General features: G+C 39.0%; 1 protein-coding gene across 2 annotated transcripts; it reads right to left on the bottom strand.

The window, feature by feature from the left end:
• Window positions 1-397: 397 nt before the first annotated feature.
• IKBIP (IKBKB interacting protein) lies at window positions 398-25,153 on the bottom strand. Of its 2 annotated transcripts, none has more exons than XM_005905527.2 (3): window positions 24,865-25,082; window positions 17,462-17,579; window positions 398-2,003 (listed from the first exon to the last, which is right to left on the bottom strand). In XM_005905527.2, the coding sequence occupies exons 1-3, from the start codon at window positions 25,038-25,040 to the stop codon at window positions 1,248-1,250; spliced, it is 1,050 nt and encodes a 349-aa protein (XP_005905589.1). In that variant the 5' UTR covers window positions 25,041-25,082; the 3' UTR covers window positions 398-1,247. The 2 variants fall into 2 exon arrangements, with proteins under 2 accessions (XP_005905589.1, XP_014336855.1); XM_014481369.2 differs by lacking the exon at window positions 398-2,003 and adding an exon at window positions 8,758-11,953 and having other exon boundaries at window positions 24,865-25,153.
• Between the last annotated feature and the right edge of the window lie 523 nt (window positions 25,154-25,676).

Below are 25,676 nucleotides of genomic sequence, written 5' to 3'. Positions count from 1 at the left end.
TGAGATTGGGTTTTCTCATGTTAATGTAATGCTGTTTTAATTATTTTTTAACGTGGACCATTTTAAAGTCTATTGAATCTGTTACAATATTGCTTCTGTTTAATGTTTTGGTTTTTCGGCCAGGAAGCATGTGGGATCTTAGCTCCCAGACCAGGGATTGAACCCTCACTCCCTGCATTGTAAGGTGAGGTCTTAACCACTGGACCACCAGAGAGGTCACCTGTAATGCTATTTTAAATGTGAGAACTTCCTTCTTTGCTTTGGCCACTTCTGGTCACATCAACACCACACATGAGTTGTGCTGCTTTGGGGCAGCTTCTGTATGAGACTTGGCAAGCCCTCTGAAATGTACGTTGCCCCCACCTCCCAAACCCTACTCTAGTTGCCACTTCCCTACCTCATTTTAGGTGCCTTTTCCCTATTTCCTAAAGCCATGAAGGACCCAGGAGGGCTTACATGATTCTTTTCCTGCAGCTCCCTTGTTGTTGTGACTTTTCTATCGATGGTTTCGCTGACTGTAAATGGATAATGCATGTTACAGCCCTGGTGGACTGTAGCCAGGACTACAGCCCTGATGGACAGTTCTCCAGATAAGACCCCACTTCACATACCATGCTCCGTGGCAGTCAGTGAGAGCAAGTGGACATTCAGATCCTGCCTCATCTTGATTTCCCACTGCTAGACTGGCAGACCATGAGTGTGTGTACATTTGTGTGTGTGTGCACACATAAAACATGGGCTTCCCAGATGGTGCTAGAGGTAAAGAACCCGCCTACAAATGCAGGAGATGTAAGACACTTGGGTTTGATCCCTGGGTCAGGAAGATACCCTGGAGGAGGGCCTGGCAACCTACTCCAGTATTCTTGCCTGGAAAATGTCACAGACAGAGGAGCCTGGAGGGCCATAGTCCATAGGGTCGCAAAGACTCGGACAGGACTGAAGCAACTTAGTACACATGCATGCATGCGTGTAAATGCATGAGTGTGTATATAAGGGGGATGCATAAGGTCCTTGCTATATAAAGTTGCAAACACGTTTTGTATAAAGTTCTAAACATGTTTTAGCACATTTATTTTGGGAAATCAAGTGCTTAGTCCACAAATTTTTATTTTTACTGTACAAAATAGAACCTACTACAAAATAATATTTACTCCAAAATTTCATTATTTCCGGCTGTCAGTCTTTTTATAACATGACAGAGGTCCTACTAAAAAGAGTTATTTCAGTCTAATCTAAATAATTTCAGTCTAATCCATATCTGAAATGTGTTTTATCTCATCTTTCATATCTTTAATCTCAGCTCGGACTGTTGTTAAATTAGATATTTTCTCTTTTAAGAAAGCAATTTCTTTCTCTCTCTGTTGTAAGTCAGTAACCAGTCTCCCAATGCGTAGTGTTAAATCATTTACCAATGGTTCCAAGCGGGAAAAATCCTTCTTTAGATTATACACCTTTGGTTTTAGATCATTTGCAAAGGTCACTGTCTTCAGGACTTTCGCTCTGTCACTTTCTAAGCTTAAAAGCCTATCTGTGTGCTTGTTGAAATCACCCTGTAGCTCAGAAAGTATCTTCTTAACAGAATTAATTCTTTGTGAATTTTCAGTTGCTGTCTTTCGGAGCATTGCTGTTCGGTCAATGCTACTTGAAAGAAGGTCACCTATGTTTTTGACTGTATTTTTTTCTACTTTTTCTATTTTATTTTCCAGTTCTTGTACAGAATCTGTCAATGATGTTACATCAGTTACTAAACCTGACATACGTCGTATGTCTGTTTTTATCGTTGTAATTTTGAGACCGATATCTTTTGCCATGGAAGTTGTACTTTGGTCTGCTTTTGCAACATCTTGAGAAACAGTCGTCAGATTGTTGTTCAGTATATCCTGCTTTTCGCTTATCCTGCTGGACCAGGTTTTCACTTCATAAATTTCCTCCTGTAGATGCTTTAGATGAGTAATTATTTGAAAAGCCTTCAATTGTTCTATGATAGCTTCAGACTTCTGACACTGTAAGAAAATATAGTACCAGAATAATTAAATTGATTAAAATCTTAATGTTTAAGATACAACTTAAATTTTAGGTGTCATTTTAAACTATAAAGTTACTACTCTTCTGGAAAGCGTTTGGTAAAAGATGCATTGTGTATTGGTAATGAATAGGAAGGAAAACATTAAATTTCATGTTACTACAAATGGCATTTTCCAGTTCTTTTTGCACCTTCAGTCCTCAGTATAGAGACAGAATGAGCTCAGTGAGGGACAATGATGTTTTTTCAGTTGCTGGAGAAGAGAGGAGGAAGCCACCTGTACGTAGGTACATGTGTGTGTGTGTGTGTCATTCATTTGTGTCTGACTCTGTGACATGGACTATAGCTGGCCATGCTCCTCTGTCCATGGAATTCTCCAGGCAAGAATACTGGAATGGGTATCCATGCCTTCTCTGGGGGATCTTTCCGACCCAGGCATAGACCCCAGGTCTCCTGCCTTGCAGGCAGATTCTTTACTGTCTGAGCCTTCAGGGAAGCCCCTCCTGCAGATGAGCTGTAGTAAATTTGAGAGGTCATACACTGCAAAGAGTTGACTCATTGGAAAAGACCCTGATGCTGGGAGGGATTGGGGACAGGAGGAGAAGGGGACAACAGAGGATGAGATGGCTGGATGGCATCACTGACTCGATGCACAGGAGTTGGTGATGGATAGGGAGGCCTGGCGTGCTGTGATTCATGGGGTCGCAAAGAGTCGGACACAACTGAGTGACTGAACTGAACTGAACTGAACACTGCTGACACTATGTATAAAATAGGTAACTAATGAGAACATACCGTGCAGCACAAGGAACTGTACTTTCTACACTGTGGTGACCTTGTATGGGAAGGAAGTCCAAAGGGGAGGAAAGTGGCTGATGCATTTTGCTGTACAGTTGAAACTATCACAACTATACTATACTTCAGTAGAAATTAATTAAAAATAAATTGGGGGGATCAAGACAACATGACTTCTGAAACACAAGTTTGTTTGTAGGTATAACAAGTGCCAGAATGAAGGGACTTTATTGTTGAATTACTTTCATGAAAACTTTTTTTGGGGTATTGAACTAATTCCATTTAATTAGTGATCTCTGGAGAAGGCAATGGCGACCCACTCCAGTACGCTTGCCTGGAAAATCCCATGGATGGAGGAGCCTGGTAGGCTGCAGTCCATGGGGTCTCGAAGAGTCGGACATGACTGAGCAACTTCACTTTCACTTTTCACTTTCATGCACTGGAGAAGGAAATGGCAACCCACTCCAGTGTTCTTGCCTGGAGAATCCCAGGGATGGAGGAGCCTGGTAGGCTGCTCTCTATGGGGTCACACAGAGCCAGACACGACTAAAGTGACTTAGCAGCAGCAGCAGCAGTGATCTCTTAAGTTCCTAGTATGTTGTTAGGCATGTGAAGTCTGAGGGACATAAAGATGAGCACAGCTTCAGCTGTGGCTTCAACTCAGTTCAGTAGTTAAATAATAGAGATGGTGGATGTGTAAAAACAAAACAATAAACAAACAATTATCTCCAAGGTTCTAAAATTCCATGATTTCAAATACAAATCATTCTCACCTTTTTGGTTTTTCAATGCCATCATCCTTCCCCATCATCCATTGAAAATTGATGTCTCTAAACTGTTTTGGTTTAACTTGGACACATTAGCTGATGATCATTTTGAACCACACAACTGCCTGGAAAAACTTCAAGTTGTTATTTTTGTTGTTGTTGTGAATATGTGTTATATAGCAGTCTTGGGGAAGCTGAGTTATTTTATTGTATTTTGAATATTTGAAGTTTTGTTGCATTATGCTATTAGTTAATAAAGTTAAGAGGAAAAGGGGCAAATTAAAGTGCTGATTATGGTAATAAGATGGGTAAGTATCATGAACAATACAAAATTGAAAATTAAAACACACATGCTCAAAATCCATCCATGTTGTCATAAACGGCAGGATATCCTCCCTTCTGGTGACTGAATATATAAGTGTATTAAAGTATCATGCTGTGTACTTTAAATTTACACAATGTTATATGTCAAATTTATTTAATTAAAAAATAAAACACATGTCAAGCTTCAATTAAGTTTCAATCAGAAGATTAACTTATGCCTGTGTGCTGTGTGCTAAACTATGAAGAAAAAAATTAACAAATGTAAAATATATTGTCAAAGCCTGTGTCCAAACAGATATACATTGTGATTACATTGAAAAAAGGAATTCCATTTATAACATTAAGAGTCAGTTGTTCAATTTTAGCACATTTAACTTTCAGCTTGTTTCCTAGGAAAGCATTGTTTTAAAGTGGAAATTGTCTATAGTTTCCTACTAAAAATCACAACCAGCTTCATTCAGCAACATTTACTGTGCTGATATGTACTAGTTTGATCAACAGTTTCTGCTTTCAGGAAGTTTGTCACTTAGTTTGGGAAAGAAAAATAATGTAAATAGATTACTTAAAATTCAGAAAAAATAAGGAATAAAAACCAAATATGCAGACTGAAAATTTTTTTTTTTAATATGCAGTTTAAAGTCAGCAAGTTTTTTCCAAAATAATTGTATTTCTTCGATATGTTTTTTATGAATTGTCTTTCTTAAATTGCATTTGCCTGGTTCACTCAGGTAATCTGCTAGAGTTATTTTGGTTACATTAACTTAGTTCTACTTAATGCAAATAAATACTTAGTATGCTTGGACTATTATTTTTATGGAGGCTTAAAAAAGGAGCAGTCATATAGTTGCAAAGAAATGACAAGCAGAAATGGGGCAGCGTTGGGAAGCGCAGTGCAAAATAGCCATGTAGGAGAAGGTCCTTGGGAAAATGGCGGAGGGCCAGAAGAACCCCGGCTTTGCGTGCTGCTGGCTGAAAAACATCTGCCTTTAGCTATGCTCGGTGCCAAGATGTAATAATAAACATTAAAGATGTTGCTTGAGAAAATGGGTTATGGGATAAACACATGGGTCACTTAGAACGCGCTGCCCTTGAAATATTGTTTACTGATTATGTCTTAACCCCGTGCGCGCTCTGCTGGCCATATACGCTAAGCTTTTTGTTCCTGCTTCTATAAAAAGGCTTAACTGCGGAAATAAATTTGTCAGTCCTTGCAAGAGACTGTCTGAGTGTCATTCTTTCAGGTTCGTCGTTTCCAAGTCCCAGGCAGAAAACCCCCAACAGGCAGTAAAAAAGTTAATTCAAAGCCTCAATATCCCCTTTTTGCCCCATCATATATATTTGGTTCCAAAATATATTTTAAGATTTTTCTCAATAGTTTTATGCAGTATTGATTAGTGGTGGGGAAGGTGGCCCAAAGGTGTGTTTTTGTTTTTGTTTTTTTATCTTGGTAAAGAAGTTAGATTGTGAAAATGTTATAGTGGGTGTGACAGTAATGAATAGCCAGAGCTAGGAAGGAAATCAAGCAGTAATTGCAAAACCTTAAGTTTTATTTTTTAGGGGAAATTTTTGCAACAAACTATATTTGCTGAAAGAGATTCTCAAAGGTGAAAGGAGAAGGCTTACTTTCATCTATTTCATTCTAGGTTATCATTTATTAATGTATCTATTCTGGTACAGTAGATATAACTTAACAGTATTAAACAATGAAGACATCTCAGAAAGGGCCAACTTTATTCTTAGAAGTATTAGATCATTAAGAAACTGCTAGTAAGCTTCTTTGTTTCATTTGTCAGCTTATAAAAACAGTATATTATGAACATCTATTGGTCTTCACTAAAATAGAAACTCAATACAGTATAGGAATAGCCTAGAAATTACTTCACTGAATTATGTTTATTATTATATAACGGCTTGTTTAAGCTATTTGCCTAAGATGAACAGAAGAGTTGGAGTCTATCAGCAGCTCAAAAGATTAACCCAGTAATTTAAATATTTACTAATATTCCTAGTCTTATCACATAAACAAGGTACTAAGCTAGATGCCTTGAAATTGTGGTGCTGGAGAAAACTGTTGAAAGTCCCTTGGACTGCAAGGAAATCAAATCAGTCAATCCTAAAGGAAATCAACACTGAATATTAACTGGAAGGACTATGGCTGAAGCTGAAGCTCCAAAACTTTGGCTGCCTGATAAGAAGAACCAACTCAATGGATAAGACCCTGATGCTGGGAAAGATGGAGGGTAGGAAGACAAGGGGGTGACAGAGGATGAGATGGTTAGATAGCATCACTGACTCTATGGACATCTCTAGGAGATAGTGGAGGACAGAGAAGCCTGGCCTGCTACAGTCCATTGAATTGCTAAGAACTGGACACGACTTAGTGACTGAACAAAAAGCAGCAGCTAGATGCTGTCCTGTAATGCTAAACATTGTCTTAATCTTCAAGCCAAAGCAACATGAGTCAAGGGAATGATTTTTGGATCTAATCAGCCTTCCAAAAACTTTGCTAAAGGATTTTTGAACCATACTAAGAGACCTGGAAATTTTATTGATCTCTAGAATTTAAAACCACTTAAAGCCAGAAGGGCTTCCCAGCTGGCTCAGACAGTAAAGAATCTGCCTGCAATGCAGGAAACCCAGGTTCGACCCCTGGGTTGAGAAGATCCCCTGGAGAAGGAAATGGTGACCCACTCCAGTATTCTTGCCTGGAGGATCCCATGGATAGAGGAGCCTGGTGGGTTATGCTCCATGGGTTCATAAACGTTGGACATGACTGAGTGACTGACACTGTACACTGTAAAGCCAGAAGAGATTTTAGAAATTATTTGGTACAATTCCCCCATTTTACAAATTAAAAAACTGAGCCCCCAGAGTGCCCCAAAACACACAGAGTTAGTGGCAAAGCCTAGATTAAAAGATTCTAGTCTAAAGTTTTTTTCTCTTCCACTGCTTTCTCAGTCTTCCTAAACATCTACTGATTCCTTCTTACACCCAAGGCCCACATAATTTTAGGTCACATTTAAAACTTTTGAGGGACTTACATCTAGTTTAATGGCAACATACTCTTGCCTGGAAAATCCCACGGACAGAGGAGCCTGGTAGGCTGCAGTTCATGAGGTCACTAAGGGTCGGACTCAACAGAGCGACTTCACTTTCACTTTTCACTTTCAAGCATTGGAAAAGGAAATGGCAACCCACTCCAGTGTTCTTGCCTGGAGAATTCCAGGGACAGAAGAGCCTGGTAGGAAGCCATCTATGGGGTCGCACAGAGTCGGACACGACTGAAGCGACTTAGCAGCAGCAGCAGCAGTAGTGGACACATTTGGCTGAATTACAGCTTTTTGAATGCTCAAGATAGTGCTACTGATAGCCGATTTCTTTTTTTCCTCCTTGGTTGAACAGCAGCAGGTACAATGGGAGGTGAGCAGCCTCTGGAGTTGGACAGACTCAGCAGCAAGACTGTAAGATTTGGAATCTTGATCTGTCTCCTCATTTGTAAAAGGGGTCTCATAGCTATCAAAGCTGTGGTGAGAATTTGCAATAACACATAGAAAGTGCCTCTCACAGGGACAGAGACAGGGACAGGGTAGGTACTCAATACGCAGAGCTGTTAGGATGATGATGGATCGTGGGCCTCCTAGCAGTGGGACACATAATAGGCTCCAGAAGGCTGGTTCTGTCTCCCTCTGCTCTGTAAAGCTGGGATGGAGCATTTTGACTTGTGTGAAATTAATAGTCCATAGCTGAACTGAAACAGATGTTGGGTGAATTTGCAGAGCACACCAAATGTGTTTGGTGAATTTGGAGCATCATTAGTTTATAATGACATCATAATAATCTTTGCTCAAGATTATAGTCATACAAAGGCCTACAATTAGATTAAAATTAAAATAATGCTATTGGGAATTCCCTGGTGGTTCAGTGGTTAGGACTCTGCACTTTCACTGCCAAGGGCACTGGTTCAATCCCTGGTCAGGGAACCAAGATTTCCCAAAAGTCACACAGTATAGCCCGCCCCTCCCCCCACTGCCCCCCCCCAAAAAAAACAAACCAAAAACATTAACTTTGTATCTTACAAATTTAGTTTTCTATCAAACCATACAGGCTAATAAATCAACATTTTTCATTATAAAATATAAAAATTCACCTTCAGTCAACAGCTTCTCATCTTAACACAAATTTAAGGAACTATTACTACAAATACACTTTTTTTTTTTTGCAAACAAATAGGATTTATTACAGAGAAGGCAATGGCACCCCACTCCAGTACTCTTGCCTGGGAAATCCCGTGGACAGAGGAGCCTGGTGGGCTGCGGTCCATGGGGTCGCTAAGAGTCGGACACGACTGTGTGACTTCACTTTTCACTTTCATGCATTGGAGAAGGAAATGGCAACCCACTCCAGTGTTCTTGCCTGGAGAATCCCAGGGACAGGGGAGCCTGGTGGGCTGCAGTCTATGGGGTTGCACAGTCGGATACAACTGAAGTGACTTAGCCACAGCAGCAGCAGCAAGATTTATTAAAGAGAAGTGCAAAGCTCTCAGCATAGACACTGAGGAGGGTAAAGAGTCCCCCCAAATTCACTTTTAAACTTAAAAAAAAAATAAGGTGCTTGTTTTGTAAGTGATTTATATGTGCTAATGAAAAAAGTGACAGTATTCTAGAAGAAACTGATATAAAATTTATTATTAATTACAAAGATACAAAAATGTGTCTCGGAACATGGTAATCTTCCTTAAAGGAAAGACTAATAATGTAGCTTAATATTTGATACATTAGGGAACTTTCTGAAATTTCAAGTATCTGTGTTAAATAAATGAATTTAAGAAACACAGGAAGACAAATTAGGTACATTTAAATCTCTATAATTACACTTTTTAATAAGAAAACACCTGAATAAAGGAATATATACATGTGTACATACATGCGCACAATATTTTCTCAAGAAATACTTGCAGAAGTGTAGCTTTCATATTCCTTGTAACTGTCACTATAGAGCTCAGTGACCACCTTATTTCCATTTTATTTTCTGTAACCATCACTATGACACATATTCTAGTTAATAATAAAGATGTATCAAATCTGGTGACACGCCAAAAAATAGGTAAATATATAAAACTGAAGAGTGCAAGAGATTATATCTGTCTTGGCAGGATGAAGGCTGAAACGAAACAGTTTTGGCTAACTTTACAATCTATTTTATGAGTGTGAAAATAAAACAAATACAATTTTCCAGTGCACACAGATAAGAATTTAGACATTCATAAGTCAAGAAATTTAATGTTAAGATTCCAGAAATTAATGCTATGCTCCTTAATAGTAACACTCTTTCAGGCTTACTTTTCTGGCTGTCTACTATAAATCTTCCTAATCCCAATGTAGCATTCATTTGGAACTTTTCCAAAAATGTACAAATTTACATAATAAAACCACCTGACCATACCTATCTTTTGTAGCTGACTGCTTTCAAGTTCTTTGTGTTTAATTCCACTGAAATTGCATTACAAAACTGGGACTATAGTTGGTTATTGGCAAGAAGAAACAAGTAAGAACTACTTCTGTGTGCAATTTTTGAAAATTAACTCAATTTTCAACTCCAACCTTGGACACTTTTTTTTCAGTTTCTTTCTTTCTTGAAGGATAATTGCTTTACAGAATTTTGTAAAGGTTTTCTGTCAAACCTCAACATGAATCAGCCATAGGTCTTGATACATCAGTTTACCAATAAAAGTCTTATATGCCCCTCCAAACCTGTACATTTCTGATTATTATTATTGCAAAAATCTGTCTAGGCCTCCCCTTAATTTCACCTCAATATGTCCATGTTTTATTCCTTGTGACTCTATTATATAATTTTGTGTAAATTAAAATTTTGTGTATGCTGTACAGTAGAAACTGACACAACATTATAAAGCAACTGTACTCCAATAAAGATTAATTTAAATATAAAATAAAAATAAAATCACTGCGTGAAACAAATCTGGTTGGGTGATTGGTTTGGGGACTCTAAAATAATGACATACTTTTAATTACCATAATTACCACATTATTTCTCACTATGCTGCTTTTTCCTCTTTAAAATATGCCACAGGTTTATTGGTATATTTTTATTATAAGTAATTTATTTAATGATCATGTACTGAGCAAACTCAAGAGTCTGTAACACAGTTAGAACCTTAAAAAAAATAAAGATATACAAAAATGTTCCCAAAGTCCATGCTTCAAAGGATCCACACTTAATTCAAAGGGAAATTCTTCAAAAAGAACATGTTTACTCTTTTTTAACAAAGTTCTAACAAAATAAGTTCTTACAATTATCCATAACAGTTTAGAACCTTAACAAAAAGTAAAAATGTTTCCCAGGCTCCTCAGTTTCCAAAAAGTGCATAATCAATTCATTGCAAAGCACCCCAGGCATGTTTTATTTTGGATAAAATTGTCTGGATTCTTAGCCTGCAGTAAACTGCGACAGAAATGAAGAACTGGCGGAGGCAAACACATTACTGATCAACCTGATGGTTAGATCAGGTCCATGCAACACTTTTTTAGGTGACAGAAAAGGTATAAGGGAGAGACATTAAGATTTGAAAAATAGCAAACTGAGGTCATTGAGTAAGGAGATGAACACCTCTCATTAGCTCCTAGGAACACTAATATATTTGGGTTCAATATAACAGATGAAATTCAAAATAATGTCCGTTAACTATTAGAAAGGGGATTCCCAAATGGTGCTAGTGGTAAAGAATCTGCCTTCCAAAGAAGGAAGCACAAGAGACTCAGGTTCCATCTCTGGGTCAGGAAGATTCCCTGGAATAGGAAATGGCAACCTGCTCCGGCATTCTTGCCTGGAAAACCACATGGAAAGAGAAGCCTGGTGGGCTACGGACCATGGGGCCACAGAGATTTGGACACATCTGAGAGACTGAGCAGACACACAATTATCAAAAAAACATTTAAAAACATTAAGTATATACTTCAAAAAAGCAGAGAAACATTTTTAAAATATCTCTATTTAAAATGGTTAAAATGAAAAGTTTTATTGCTTAAAAAAAGATAAGGTTTGATTATTTGGATAATCCATTTTTTGTGGTATCTCACTTACGTTCTAATAATTTAGGATGAAGTGAGGCATATGGAAATAACTCAAAAGCCTGGAGCTAATCAGCTTGTGCATAATGGTGTGGTTCATCAGAATAAATGCAGTGCATTTAGAAATCACTATCGATTTCTTTATTTTCTAGATTATATTCTTCTGGAGTCCCCTTTTCTCTTGTGCTTGAATATACTATAAAATCGTGAACTTTTCCTTTGAGAACATCCAGGTCATTCTGCATCTTTAATATGCTATTGTCATACTGAATTCCTTCAAGGGTCTTCTGCATCTCCATGATTTCAGATACTGCTTTCAGCATATCATCTTCCATGTTAAACATCTGAAGGGTCAGGTCTTCCATTTTCTTTTCTGTCCCGATCAGATCCTGAGAGACTCTCAGAACAGAGCGAACAGCACTTTCAATTGTCGGCAAATGTGTCTTGCATTCTTCAACTTTAGGTTCGTAGCTGGAGAGTTTGTTAGTTAGGTCTTCATCTCTGGCAAAGAGAGCATGCTGCTCCTCCTCTAACTTCTCCACCGCTTTTGTGTCAGAGCCAAGCTGCTCCTCTACTCGCAGAAGATCCTCTTCTTCTTGTCTCTGTATAGTTCTAATATTTCTTACTGTGCTATCTTCCAAATCTTTTAGCCTTTCAGTGAGCAATTTTATTTCCTGTTCAGCTGAGTTAATTTGGACAGTGACTTGAGAATGTATATGTTTTGATTCTGATTTGAAAACGTCTGTATTAACATTCATTTCTTCTAGGCTTCTCTTCCAGAAATCTGTAACATTCTGGAATTTCTCATTAAGGCTTTTCATCTTTTGGGTGAGCATCTCTTCACTGGTTTGAATGTCATGCATGATTCTTTGGAGGGTGGCTACTTCCTGCTCAAACTGGGTCACCAAAGACATGGAGGATGTAGCTTCCTGCAGGATACTTTCAGTAGAGGCAAGCTGCATTTATAACACAAAACAATTCCCAAGGCTACTTAATAACTTTTATATTAGGGAAACATACTTTAGCAACAATGTGCCAAGTTCAAGTTCTGAAGATGTCTAAAATATCCAAGTACATCAGAATCATGCAGACAAAAATAATAATTACTTAATAGTTTTTTAAAAAACATTTAAAACACATTTAATAGATTAGGGCTATGGTATAAAAATACAGCTGTTTCTCATCCCTTGGTATGCACCTGTGTGGGATTGGTTTCCCTGTGGATACTGAAATCCATGGATGCTCAAATCCCTCATATAAAACACTGTAAAAGGGCACAGTGTTTGTGTATTATAAACTAAATCATCTCTACTTATAATTCCTAATACAATGCAAATGACATGTCAAGAGTTGCCAGTGAATGGCAAATTCAGATTTTGTTTTCTTAAACTTTCTGGATGTTTTCTTTTCAAGTATTTTTTGATACAAGATTGAACACTTGGATGCAGAACCTATGGATATGGAGGGCAAACTATAAACACTGGAACTTCTAATCCTCAATATTGATTATTTGTGCACTTTCAAATATTCCAAATAATGTTAAAGAAGCCTGAAATATATCACATGTCCTTCTTTTTTGATTCCAATGTAAGTCAACTTAATTGTCATTTTAAGAGTTACTTGGCTTTTTAGAAACTGATTTAGTTATAAAATTTGTTAACTTTCCTAAGTTATATGACTCCTGAAGACTTCCTGCCTGAAAAGAAATTTGTTGACTGAGTTTTTGCAGAAAAGGTACCAGAATCAGATCTTATAGCTATCACAAAGGCAAAAAGTGAATTAAAAGATCAGTTTACAGAGACAACTCACGTCAAATAGTAAAGTGTTCTAAGTATCTAAAAATTATGGTAAACAGCAAATATCTAAAAGTATAAATATCTAAATATCTATAAATTATGGTAAGCTCCTGGCATCTCCTAATATGTCCAGAATATAGAAGGACCAGGTTGAGGACCTCTTTCTTAGTCTACTCTCACACAGATAACAGCCTTAGAGACTACAGGAAGGCCGGGAAACAATCCTTAGTTTAGCAAATATCTGCAGCATTATGTTAAAGTCATAGCACTGTACAAGACACAGTTCTGCCCTTGCACAGTTTAGTTTAATTGCAGAGAAAGTGAAGTTTACATGTGCTTAACAGGGAAAGAGTAATGGAAGCAATTACATAGGTGTCCAAACTGAACTTCAATGACCAAGGACAATATTATAGAAATAATATCTGATACGTGCTTCTAGTTACTTCCTCTAAATCATCCTACATACTACAGCCAGATTTAGGATTTTAAAAACTGCTGTGTACATCATGTGTGTGTGTGTTAGTTGCTTAGTTGTGCCTGACTCTTTGTGACCCCATGGACTGTAGCATGCCAGGCTCTTTTGTCCATGGAATTCTCCAGGCAAGAATACTGGAGTGGGTTGCCATTTTCTTCTCCAAATGTACATCATGCTGCTGCTGCTAAGTCACTTCAGTCGTGTCCGACTCTGTGCGACCCCATAGACGGTAGTCCACCAGGCTCCCCCGTCCCTGGGATTCTCCAGGCAAGAACACTGGAGTGGGTTGCCATTGCCTTCTCTGGATGTACATCATGGTACAACATTAAAAAAACCTTACTACTTCTTCATACTCCTAGGAGAAAGTGCCAAATTCTATAACCCCTCTATATGCTATTTTCCTTCCACTTTGCCTAGCTAAGTTCTTTCCTTTGTTCAAGACTCAGGCCAGGCCTCAGCTCCTCCTTCATGGCCCTCACTCTGAGAGCCTGAACTCCTGTAGCACCTATTGTATTACATATTTACCACTTATTTGGCACTTAGCACATATAACTCAAGAATTCTTGAGTGTTCACTCTATACCAGACTTGAGCTAGACACTGAATATAAAAATATAGACAAAGTACAGTCCTTGACTTCACAATTTGATAGGGGAGATAGCGTTTTGGATCTTCTATGTCATGTATTCTGGATCCCTAATAAGATGTACTGAGTATACTCTGTTTCACTATTAGGAACTAAGGATACAGAGAAAAAAGACAGCATTTGCTCTAAGGAGCAGTGAAGAAGACAAATGAATTAACAACAACAATAAAAATCACAGTAGATGATTATTTGTGTCATGCCAGAATTAGCACGGGGAGAAGGCATGCTTAGAGGAGAAATCAGAAGTCTGGAGGAAATGAAGAGGTTTAGACTCTCAAATCTGACTCTAATAGGCTGATAAACTAAACAGGTGAAGCTATGAAGGTTTCTAAATTCCTTAGAGGAAGAGACCACGTCTTATGCCTTTTTGTAGTGCTCATGTCTCAGGGTCTAAAGAACACGTTTTTTGATGTTTAGGAGGAAAAACGTCCAGGAAACCTGGGTCTACCCCAGTGGTCTACCCCAGTCAGGACCTGAAGCAGTTCCAGGTGATAGTTCTAGGTGACTGTTTGATTGTTCCCAAACAATGCATGAACAGTGTCATTCTGAAACCTTGTTTAAAAACTATTTTTAATGTACATATGTAGACATAATGCAAGTTCCTTTAAAAAGCAGTTCTGAGAAATACTTGTACATTGTTAACAGTATTATGTTTAGTTATCTTCTTAGCAGCACTTTGAAGAGACAAGCTTATCTTCATCCAAGGTAATTTCTTGTTTGGGCTTCCCAGGTAGAGTTAGTGGTAAAGAACCCTGCCTGACAATGCAGGAGACATAAGAGACACTGTTTCAATGCATGTGTCGGGAAGTTCACACAGAGGAGGACATGGCAACCCACTCCAGTATTCTTGCCTGGAGAATCCCATGGACAGGGGAACCTGGCGGGCTATATAGTCAATAGGGTCACAAAGAGTTGGACACGACTGAAGTGACTTTGTACACATGCAAGATAATTTCCTGTTTAGGCTGTTCACCAGAGTTTCACTATAACCTGGAGGCAGTATAACCCAGGAGACCCAAGGACAAGATCAACTTTTCAGGATAATAAAGGTCTCAAGATTTAATGTGCAATTAATGAGTGACTGGTGCTCACACCAGTCATGTCTGACTCTTTCCACCCCTATGAACTGTAGCCCACCAGGCTCCTCTGTCCATGGGATTTTCCTGGCAAGAATACTGGAGTGGGTTGCTGCATTTCCTGTATCACAGGCAGATTCCTTACCGCTGAGCCACCGGGGAAGTCCTGGAACTCCACAATAGTTAGCATTTATGGGCTGTGAATATATTTTAATAGTTTTTCATTTTTTAAAAAAGTTAAATTCTTAAATTTATTACTGCTTGAAAGTTTTCAAAGAGTTTGCATGTATACTGTATCTCATTTGATTTTAATAAAAGTTTTGTTACTCTCATTTAACAAGTGATGAAATAGAGGGCAAGAGAAGTTAAAGTGATTTTTCCCAGGTCACACAGTTTTGTGAGAGCCCACGTCTAGCTGTTTTCCCTCCTACTGTATTAAGCTGGCCTTTAAGGGCCTGCTTTGTAAAGAGGCAGCTATTGTTAAATTATTCCTAGGGCAGATTGGGAAAGAGCTATGTGAAGATGGAATATTTCTTGAATCCTAGGGTGATATTTTAAATATGTTTCAAAAGCATTTATTTATTTACTTTTAATTGAAGTATAATTGATTTACAATTTTATATTAGTTTCACGTGTACAACATAGTGATTCAATATTTTTATAGATTATACTCCACTTGAAGTTATTACAAAGTAATGGCTCTATTTCCCTGTGCTGTAAAATATATTCTTGTTGCTTAAAAAATCTTTTTAATTGCTGCCAAATTTTTTCATTTAAAAAGGAAACTTTGGGACTTCTCTGGCAGTTAAGACTCTGAGCTTCCACGGCAGGGAGCAAGGGTTCAATCTTGGTCAGTAAATGAAGATCCTGCATGCTGTGTGACATGGCTGAAAAAAAAGAAATCTTTCTTCAGTAGCATTTAAGTACATGAAGTTTCTATTTCCTGGAATTTTTCTATCATGTTTGCTCTGATTAGAGGGCCCTAGATAACTATTTTGGAGAAGGCAATGGCACCCCACTCCAGTACTCTTGCCTGGGAGATCCCATGGACGGAGGAGCCTGGTGGGCTGCAGTCCATGGGGTTGCTAAGAATCGGACACAACTGAGCGACTTCACTTTCACTTTTCACTTTCATGCATTGCAGAAGGCAATGGCAACCCACTCCAGTGTTCTTGCCTGGAGAATCCCAGGGATGGGGGAGCCTGGTGGGCTGCCGCCTATGGGGTCGCACAGAGTCGGACAAGACTGAAGTGACTTAGCAGCAGCAGCAGCAGCAGCAGCAGCAAATAACTATAATCAGATTTCATCTTGAGCTCTAGGTCAAAATACAAACTCTTGCAACACCTTTCCAGAGGCCCCTAAACTCATGCTCCATGCAATTCACTGGCATGTGTGAAGGATAATTTTCATCCATGATTCTTTTCTGCTGGGGGATTTTAGGCTCCTTCTGTGCATCAGGCGGCAGGAACTTAGGCCATCTATTTAATTTCTAATTTTTGCAACATCCTTGCTTACCCTGGTGCCAAACACAAGTCCTTTTCTACCTTATGACAGGAATAAAGGTTTAGTGAATGAATAAATGAGAAAAGCAAGCCATACTTCCCAATGACAGCTTGGTCCCTGGTAGCCAGACAAGGCCCACCTGATGCCTTTACTGGTTGCACCTGCCCCTCTTTTGAGACAACTAGGTAGTAAAAAAATTTTTTATTTGTCTCACGTTTCTAAAAATCACAGTAATAATGCATTTGCATTTACAGCTTGAAGAACTACAACATAGATTTGGATTTTAATTTTCATTTGGCTATAATTAATATTTATTTTAGGTTTGTTGTTGTTTAGTCACTAAGTTGTGTCCGACTCTTTTGTGACCTCATGAGCTGTAGCCTGCCAGGCTCCTCTGTCCATGGCATCTCCCAGGCAAGAATACTGGAGTGGGTTGCCATTTCCTACTCCATGGAACCTTCCTGACCCAGAGATAGAACCCGTGTCTCCTGAATTGCAGGCAGACTCTTTACCAGCTGAGCCACTGGGGAAGCCCCTTGTTTTAGGTTAGTCATTCTTATATGCATATGAATATGTATATACTTACCAAGTAGAAATAAAACAAAAACCAGTGGATCTTTGCCCAACAAGAGCTACTCCTATTCTAAGTTTATACCTAAAAATCAATTATATTTTCAGCGCCCTAAACACTTGATATTTAAATAGAAAGTTGAGGTCACATCAATATAAGAAGATTGGTCCTTTTAAACAATAACAGTTGTTATATATTAAGAAAAGTCTTGTCCTTTCAAAATGTAATCTAAAGTTAGCTTAGACTGAAGGGAGAATGTGAAGAAGCAGGAAAAACAGCAACGGTTAAAGTACTAATGGTCTAAAAGGCAGGAAGAAAGAATTTATGAATGGGGTAGAAGGGTGGCAATGGGGAAGAAAAATGGTAAAATCTCTCCAAATATGTCAATTAATAATTACCTTTTCTGAAATTAAACTGATTTTACTTTGAAGCCCTTGGAATTCACTGGTTTCCATCTTCAGTAACTGGTATTGGTTTTCCACCTTTGCAAACTTTTCTGACTGCTGAAATACAAACCTAGAAAAGGTAAAAAAAAAAGTCATTACTTTCTAATTCATACCCACTAAAGTCTGAATGTTAAAGCAGTATTTCTGTCCACTTCTGGTAAGGACAACATAAATTCTGGTATAGGTAGTTTATTTCAACAAACATGAGTTTATTTCAGCAAACATTGGGAGAGCTTGATGTGTAGTTGGGTACTGGTTTAATTGTACATGTAAATAAGAGTGAAACACTGCCCTTCTTCAAGTTTACAGCTCAGTAAGTGAGATAGGGAAACATCTGTAATAGAAATTACACGCAAGAAACATTTGGAAGAAAGAAATAATGAATTATTTAGAGTGAGATATGTGGTCTCTACTATTTTTTCAAGGCGATATTTGAGTAATATCTAGAAAATAAGTGTTTTACACTGAGATGTAGGAGAAGCAAAAGTTATCTAAGTTAAAAAAGGATTTTAAAATAAAACTATAGGAGAAGAGAAAAAAAGCAGTGGAGTGGAAGAAAGAGGTGATGATTATTAGAAGTCAAAATATATCAGGAGTCAAAATTGAAAACAGGAATCATTGTCCATATGACAATAGAACACATAGGCTTTTCAAGGTGTATAATATGTGCAGTTGATTATACTCTAAATTATGAGCTGCAAGTGTCCTTTAGATGCCAATCTAAAATTGGAATGTATTCTCCATCTGGTAAAGGGTAGAAGCACAAAAAAATTATCCCAATCTTAAAAACAATAAATAATCTTTTGTTTATAAGGACTTGAAATGACCAGACACAAAAGGAATGTTTTGGATCTAGCACCATTTTGGTTAAGCTATTTTGACTCATTTCTTTGGGCCCAGAAAAAGTAGCAGCTAATATTCTTTGTGTATTTATTGTTATCAAATCACCAACTCAATGGACATGAGTCTGAGCAAGCTCCAGGAGTTGGGGATGGATGGGGAAACCTGGCAAGCTACAGTCCATGGGGTCGCAGAGTCGGGCATAAATCTGAACTAAACTGAGTCATCAAAAAGCAGTGGCACAGGGAATTCCCTAGTGGTCCAGTAGTTAGGACTCAGTGCTCTACTGCTGAGACCCCGGGTTCAATCCCTGGTTGGGGAAGTAAGATCTCAAAAGCGGCAAACCCTGTGGTGTGGCAAAATAAAAAAGCAGTGGAGCAAAACCATAGGAACTGGAAGTGAAGTGACAGTCGCTCAGTCATGACCAATTCCTTGTGACCCAGGCCAGAATACTGGAGTGAGTAGCTGTTCCTTTCTCCAGGGAATCTTCCCAACCCAGGGATCAAACTCAGGTGTCCCACACTGCGCACAGATTCTTTACCAGGTGAGCCACAAGTGAAGCCCAGTAGGAACTGGAGGAGTGACTTAATCAGTATGTGGGTTGGTGGTTCAAAAGCTTCAGTGCATTTAAAGCTGCACCTGGCAGCTTTAAAAATGTGTAATGTCTAGCTCCTACCACAGAAATTCAGACTTAGTTGATTTGGGATGTGACTTAGACATTATAAATTTTCAAACCTCCCAGCCAAGTTGAGAATGACTAATTGACACTATTGTAAAAACAGTGGAAGACAGAGTGAAAGACAAACATTTAAAGATTCCGAAACTCAATGGAGAGGTGAAAGACTTCTGAGTTTTGCGAGTCAAACTCATAGTCATCATTAGGCTGTTGCTTAAAACTGTACAAAACTAAAATGGATTTTTTGTGTTTTTAAACAAGTGTTTACAATGTTGAATGAAATAAATTTCTTTTGATAACGGCAAATATTTATCCTGAAATAAGTGATTTAAGTAAGTAAGCCCAGGTTGCATAATTAGTACAGATTGACTTCTCCTGTGTGTTAATATGAACTTTTAAACAAAACTTCTAGTTGTTAGAAAACACTATTATCCTAATTTCAAAGCTCTTTTCTGATTGGCTATTTCATTGTTGGCTTTTAAGAGACCAGTAGACAGAGGGGAAGAACAAAGACCACTCTAAAGAAAAGCCTAATTTCAGGAATTGGTTATTATCATCCATTACTCCACAGTGTTAACTCATGGATTTGTTCTATAGATCAATATGTTCATTTAGAATAAAATCATTATAGAGGGAACTTTTTGTGAAGGTTGATCCATTAAAATTCATTACAGGACTTCTCATTTTATTTAATCTTTTTAATGTTATCTCTGCACGTCTCAAAATCTCAAATATTAAGCAAAAACTTGAAGAAAACTTTATTATATGAGTGATCATTTCTGATAATTTGCTGTTTTTTTTTTCATAGTTAAATTCTCACCAAAATGGAAAAAAAATTCACCATTTCTACATATGAATAATGCATATAAGAAAAAACAGGTATAAAGTTTATTTAGTGTGTAATGAAAATAATCAACAGTGGTCTGTATGATGCTGAGTTAAAATATATTTCTTTTTTGGCCACATCCCATGGCATGAGGGATCTTAGTTCCCCAACCAGGGATGAACCTGAGCGCCCTACAGTGGAAGCGCAAAGCCCTAACCACTGGACCACCAGGGAGTTCCCGGTTTTTCACTTAGAAGTGCCAGACACTATTCTAAGAGCTTTATAAATATTAACTCATTTAACATTAAGGAAGAGGATGATTTTCTAGAAGCCAAAAATGTACACTGAGAGAAGGTGGTTTCAATTCTGAAACAGTAATTTTTGAAACTGGCATCCAGATTAGTGCCCAAGGTGCTTTGTTTTGTTTTAGGGATTTTCAAACAGGAGCAGTTCAAAACCTCCTTACTCCCATCTTCCTTCCCTTAGATAAGACAACAGGGTCTGCTAAGGGCTAGGAGAAGAAAGAAAATGATTATACACAATTCTGGGCTAGGGATTTCTATTTCTAGAATCTTGGCCTGTTTGTGGATTAATACTAAAGGTGGACAGCATATCATACTGGTTGAATGTGAAGCTGGGCAACTTTCGCTCTGCTATTTGCTAGCTGTACAATCACCCTGGGCAAGTTACTTAGCTTACCTTTGCTAGTTTCCTCATCTGTAAAGTGGGGATTAGGGTGTTGTAGAGATTAAATAGGTTTATATTTATAAAGTTCTTACAGTTCCTGAAACAAAACATCAACTATTCTCTTTAAGTACCTTGACTTTTTCTTTTGAATTACTTTCTGCACCTGTGTTTCCCATCTTCAGACAAGCCGAGAGTGGTAAAATAGATCAGGGCTCTCTTCTACTTACACTTGATATCATTAGAAGCTCCAGGTCTGTTTGAAGCAGCCTTGGGTTTACAGCCAACAAAGGATGGAATGAATGGATGAGATCCACGAAAAGGAAGCACTCTCTTATCCTATGTTTTGCGGCCTCTTTTCACTATCATAGTTAAGGATTTTATTTTATTTTTTATCTTTTTTTTTTAGTTAAGGATTTTAAAGGTATGGATATAGAGAAAAGGCCCTAGATGAACTGGTTACCTTAGTGCGAAAGTGAAGTCGCTCAGTCGTGTCCGACTCTTTGCGACCGGTGGACTGTAGCCCACCAAGCTCCTCCGTCCATGGGATTCTCCAGGCAAGAATACTGGAGTGGGTTGCCATTTCCTTCTCCTACCTTAGTATAGGCCTTAACAAAAAGAATCTTTCTGAGGTGGATGAAACTGGAGCCTATTATACAGAGTGAAGTAAGCCAGAAGGAAAAACACCAATACAGTATACTAACGCATATATATGGAATTTAGAAAGATGATAACAATAACCCTGTGTACGAGACAGCAAAAGCAACACTGATGTATGGAACAGTCTTATGGACTCTGTGGGAGAGGGAGAGGGTGGGAAGATTTGGGAGAATGACATTGAAACATGTAAAATATCATGTAAGAAACGAGCTGCCAGTCCAGGTTCGATGCACGATACTGGATGCTTGGGGCTAGTGCACTGGGACGACCCAGAGGGATGGTATGGGGAGGGAGGAGGGAGGAGGGTTCAGGATGGGGAGCACATGTATACCTGTGATGGATTCATTTTGATATTTGGCAAAACTAATACAATTATGTAAAGTTTAAAAAAAAAAAAAAAGAATCTTTCTGACCCCTTCATAATCCACTGCAGTTTACAGAGGTCTCATATAGATTCAGGGCCCTTAGGAATAAACCATGCATTTCCTTGTGTTGGCAGACAGCTGATTGAGGATATATATATATAGGATTTTCTCTGGCTGTGTTTCAATTAGTAATAAGAAAGAGGCAACCCACAAGAAGCTATTATCATGAACCCTCCCAAGCAAGGGAGTTCCAGGGCCACTACTACGGTCAGTACCCATTTGGCCATGTTTCATATCACCACTTCATTTTTAACACAATATTGAAAGTTCAGGAAAACAATGACCATATTCCATTAAAAAAAAATCAAGACAATTAAAGGATACCTCTCTGTCTTTTAAACTCTACTAATGACAACAAAAGCTGAAAAATGGAGTTAGCCAAGATTTTGCTGCATAAATGATTTATAAAGTTGTATTAGTTGATAGAGGAAAAAAAATCCTGAATTATCTGATTGTTGAAAGAGCTTTTGACTTTTGATACATAATTATCACAAATGCTATGGCAAACTTTTATAAAAGCAATTAGAGAATCTGTTTAAATTTCCAGAAGAAACCTAAAATTCTACAATGGAACTTCTAGGTGACTAAATTTCTGTGTAGTAAGATAAGCTTTTAAGACTTTGTGTCTTGTTTAGTAACTTCATAACCTTTAAAAACTTTTTGAAAGCATAATGTCTTCAATACTCTTATCTGGAAAATTTCCTTAAAGAATTTATAAATGAGGTATGCAAACCCAACATTCAGGCCCTACTGCTGCTGCTAAGTCACGTCAGTCGTATCCGACTCTGTGCGACCCCATATACAGCAGCCCAACAGGCTCCTCTGTCCTTGGGATTCTCCATGAAAGAATACTGGAGTGGGTTGCCATTTCCTTCTCCAATGCATGAAAGTGAAAAGTGAAAGGGAAGTCACTCAGTCATGTCCGACTCTTCTCGACCCCATGGACTGTATGTAGCCTACCAGACTCCTCTGTCCATAGGATTCTCCAGGCAAGAGTACTGGAGTGGGGTGCCATTGCCTTCTCCGTCAGGCCCTACAGTCCTGAGCAACTCTTATCTCCATCTTATTGTTAAGCTGACATCAGCACTTCATTTAACTGAGAAATGTTTAAGTACCACCATTTTATTATGCATTGTCTCTGTTTATTTTCCAAACAAGGATCCAAAGACTAAAGGTTTGAAGATACTGAAATAGTGACGCCTTGAAATCCTCCTCGGACAGTGCAAGGGTTCAAATCTCTGCCCTAACTTAGACTCACTCCTAAGCTGTATTTAGGCACACATATTCAATTTTGTATTTAAATAACGAGGACAGTATCAGTACAGTAAGCATTTTCAATAGAACAATCTTTAGATGCTAATCCTAGTGGTAAAAATGTCAGTGGCTTAGTTATAATTCCAGTGTGCTTTTTAGTATTTTCAGATTCTAAATATTTTTAGAAAATTCTTCCTAATGTCTTAATAATTTGTTATTCCCAAATTCATCACGAATAGCTATTTGCTATAGTGACTGAATTTATACTTTAACTCTTGTGGCAAAAGATTTCACCAGAGCAATAACATTCATTGAATTTGCCCATTTTAGAAATAATCTCTGAGCATTGTTTTATTATGTTGCAGACACAGTTCAAATAAAATCTTCCTACTTGAATATAACTTGTTTCTTTATTGTAGGCACTAACAGTAAATTCCTGAGCTGAAGTGTCTGCTTTTCAAAAGCTTTTTCCTTTATAGATTCCTATTAGTGTGCCTTCCCAGGATAGTAACTAAATTATTGAAAAGCTGAACATTTTCTGAAGTAATTTATCTCATATGAATATGAATCTCTGGATAGTTAATAAGAATTAATGAATTCAGTAACTAAAACCAGTTGTATTAGGTTCCAGAAAGAAGCAACCTATATATTTTAGCCTACTAAGTTCTAGTTCTGAGCAACTTTGCCAGCAGTTTTTGATTTACCCAAATAAACTCATGCATTCTAAGACATAAAACCAGTTTATTTAAAATAGTAAATTCTGTACATTTAAGATCAAAATATTCTACAAACAAATATATTAGTAAGATAACAATTTATCTCTTTGAAGAGAATATTTATAATCAACATTTCACTTTATTGTATTAGTAACATTTTATTGACTTCGACTCAGGATGAGTGATTAGTATACTTCAAAATTTACTAGCATCAAAAATAATCTAGACGAAAGGACATCTGGGGTCGCTTCTAGAATCCAATTACTCTTGAACACGAGTAACTATCTTTTAAATACTTCAAAAATCGGTGGAAAATGGAGGGAAACTCTAAAGCATCAGTCTCGTTATTAAAGTGAAAGAGGTTAATCCTAAAAGATATGGTTGAGGAAAATAAGTTGGTTGTAAGGTTATTTCTTTATATTCATTTTTCCTATGACATCAATATATCGCTATTTGCTTGGTTTAAAAACTATATATATGTACTTTTAGGTGAACACAATTTCTATACTTTTGTAGTTTTCCAATACTAAAATTCAATCTGTAACAGGAATAGACTTTGAACGCATGCACATTGATTCAAAAGTGAGCACTCCTCCAAAATTTGGTATCAAGAACTTTGGTTCTTTAAGATCATAATGAATTTTTTTTTCAAGTTGTAAACTTTGCCACAAGGCATTGATGGGGTGGGGCAAATTTGTCCCAAATGCACAGTGGACAGGAAGTAACGTGTTATAAAAACGGGAACGCTTCAGTCGTGAAGAATGCGCTTAATGAAGTTTGGCCGAATGTACGTTTCTTAATGGTCAAAGTGAGTCAAAGTGTTAGTCGCTCAGTTGTGTCCGACTCTTTGGGACCCCACGGACTGTAGCCCACCAGGTTCCTCTGTCCACTGGATTCTCCAGGCAAGAATACTGGAGTGGGTTGCCATTCCTTTCTTCAGGGGATCTTCCCAACCCAGGTCTCCTACACTACTGGCAGATTCTTTACCATCTGAACCACCAGGGAAGCCCCTTAATGGCTGCCTCATTCCCAAATACTAGCCTCAACTCCAGTTGGGCGATCAGGCACTCAGGCAGTACAAGAAATGAGCGAAAGGGAAAATAAAAGCTGGGCCGTCCCTTCTTTGGGGTTGATGCAGAGAAACAGAAGCGGCAAGTTTGGGAGCTGGAGGTCAGCAGGATGCCAAGCAGTGCGGGGCTGGGGCAGGGGCGGGAGCCCAAGGAGAGGGCAAGCACGGGAGGCCAGACACGGCCCAGCGGCCTCAGACCACTTACCAGGCCAGGCCCAGGCACGTCCCCAGCGACAGCAGGCTCACGCCGGTACGGGGGTCGGCCCAGCCCCTGCCTCCACCACCCCGAGCTTCGGGACTCTTCCCGCCCTCGTTCCGCTTCCCAGGCTCCGCCGGGGCTCCCTTCGTCCCCGACTTCTTCCGGCTTTTCACCTCGGACATGTCTGGAGGTCCCCAGGAAAAACAGAGGGACGCCTCTACAACCTTGGGTAGCGGGACGTGGCCGCCTCAGCCTCTGCGTGAAGGCTCGGCGCTGACCGCGCCCCCTTTTAGACTTGGCACCGCCCAGAAGCCAGCCCCCTTTCCCTCCCTCCCGGCCAACAACTCACTGCTCCACAGCGTCTCCCAGCCACCCGCTATCGAGTCCCTTCAGGTGGAAAGTGAAAAGTGACGTGGCTCAGTCGTGTCCCACTCTTTGTAACCCCATGGACTGTAGCCTACCACGCTTCTCTGTCCATGGGATTTTCCAGCCAAGACTACTAGAGTGGGTTGCCATTTCCTTCTCCAAGAGATCTTTCCGACCCACGGATCGAACCTGGGTCTCCTGCATTGTAGGCAGACGCTTTACCGTCTGAACCACCAGGGAAGTCAGGCGGGTTAGGGGGCATCCCTACGTCGCCAAACCCCTGCTTTAGGAATGCAAGCCTGAGGATACCGTGGCTCCCGGGCGCGTACTGGCCGCCAGGACGCCAGGGGGCGGGGCGGGGCGGGGCGGGGCGGGGCGGGGCCGCGCGCGCCACGTCGAGCGCGCCGCCGCCTGGGCCCTCCCTTCTAAGGAGCGCGGAGCGCCTGAGGGGC

This window comes from Bos mutus, chromosome 5 (assembly GCF_027580195.1).
Source record: "Bos mutus isolate GX-2022 chromosome 5, NWIPB_WYAK_1.1, whole genome shotgun sequence".
Classification (NCBI taxonomy): domain Eukaryota; kingdom Metazoa; phylum Chordata; class Mammalia; order Artiodactyla; family Bovidae; genus Bos; species Bos mutus.
Note: the sequence above shows the minus strand (reverse complement) of the source record. Positions and strands in the feature narration are given on the sequence as shown.

What these genes read in the sequence shown, in the direction of transcription:
- IKBIP (XM_014481369.2), bottom strand. Translation starts at nt 25,040, where the DNA reads ATGTCCGAGGTGAAAAGCCGGAAGAAGTCGGGGACGAAGGGAGCCCCG. An exon ending in ACGTGCCTGGGCCTGGCCTG is followed by an intron (nt 17,580 to 24,864) that starts GTAAGTGGTCTG and finishes TACCTTTTCTAG; the next exon opens with GTTTGTATTTCAGCAGTCAG. An exon ending in TCAGTTTAATTTCAGAAAAG is followed by an intron (nt 11,954 to 17,461) that starts GTAATTATTAAT and finishes TTATAAATGCAG; the next exon opens with CTTGCCTCTACTGAAAGTAT.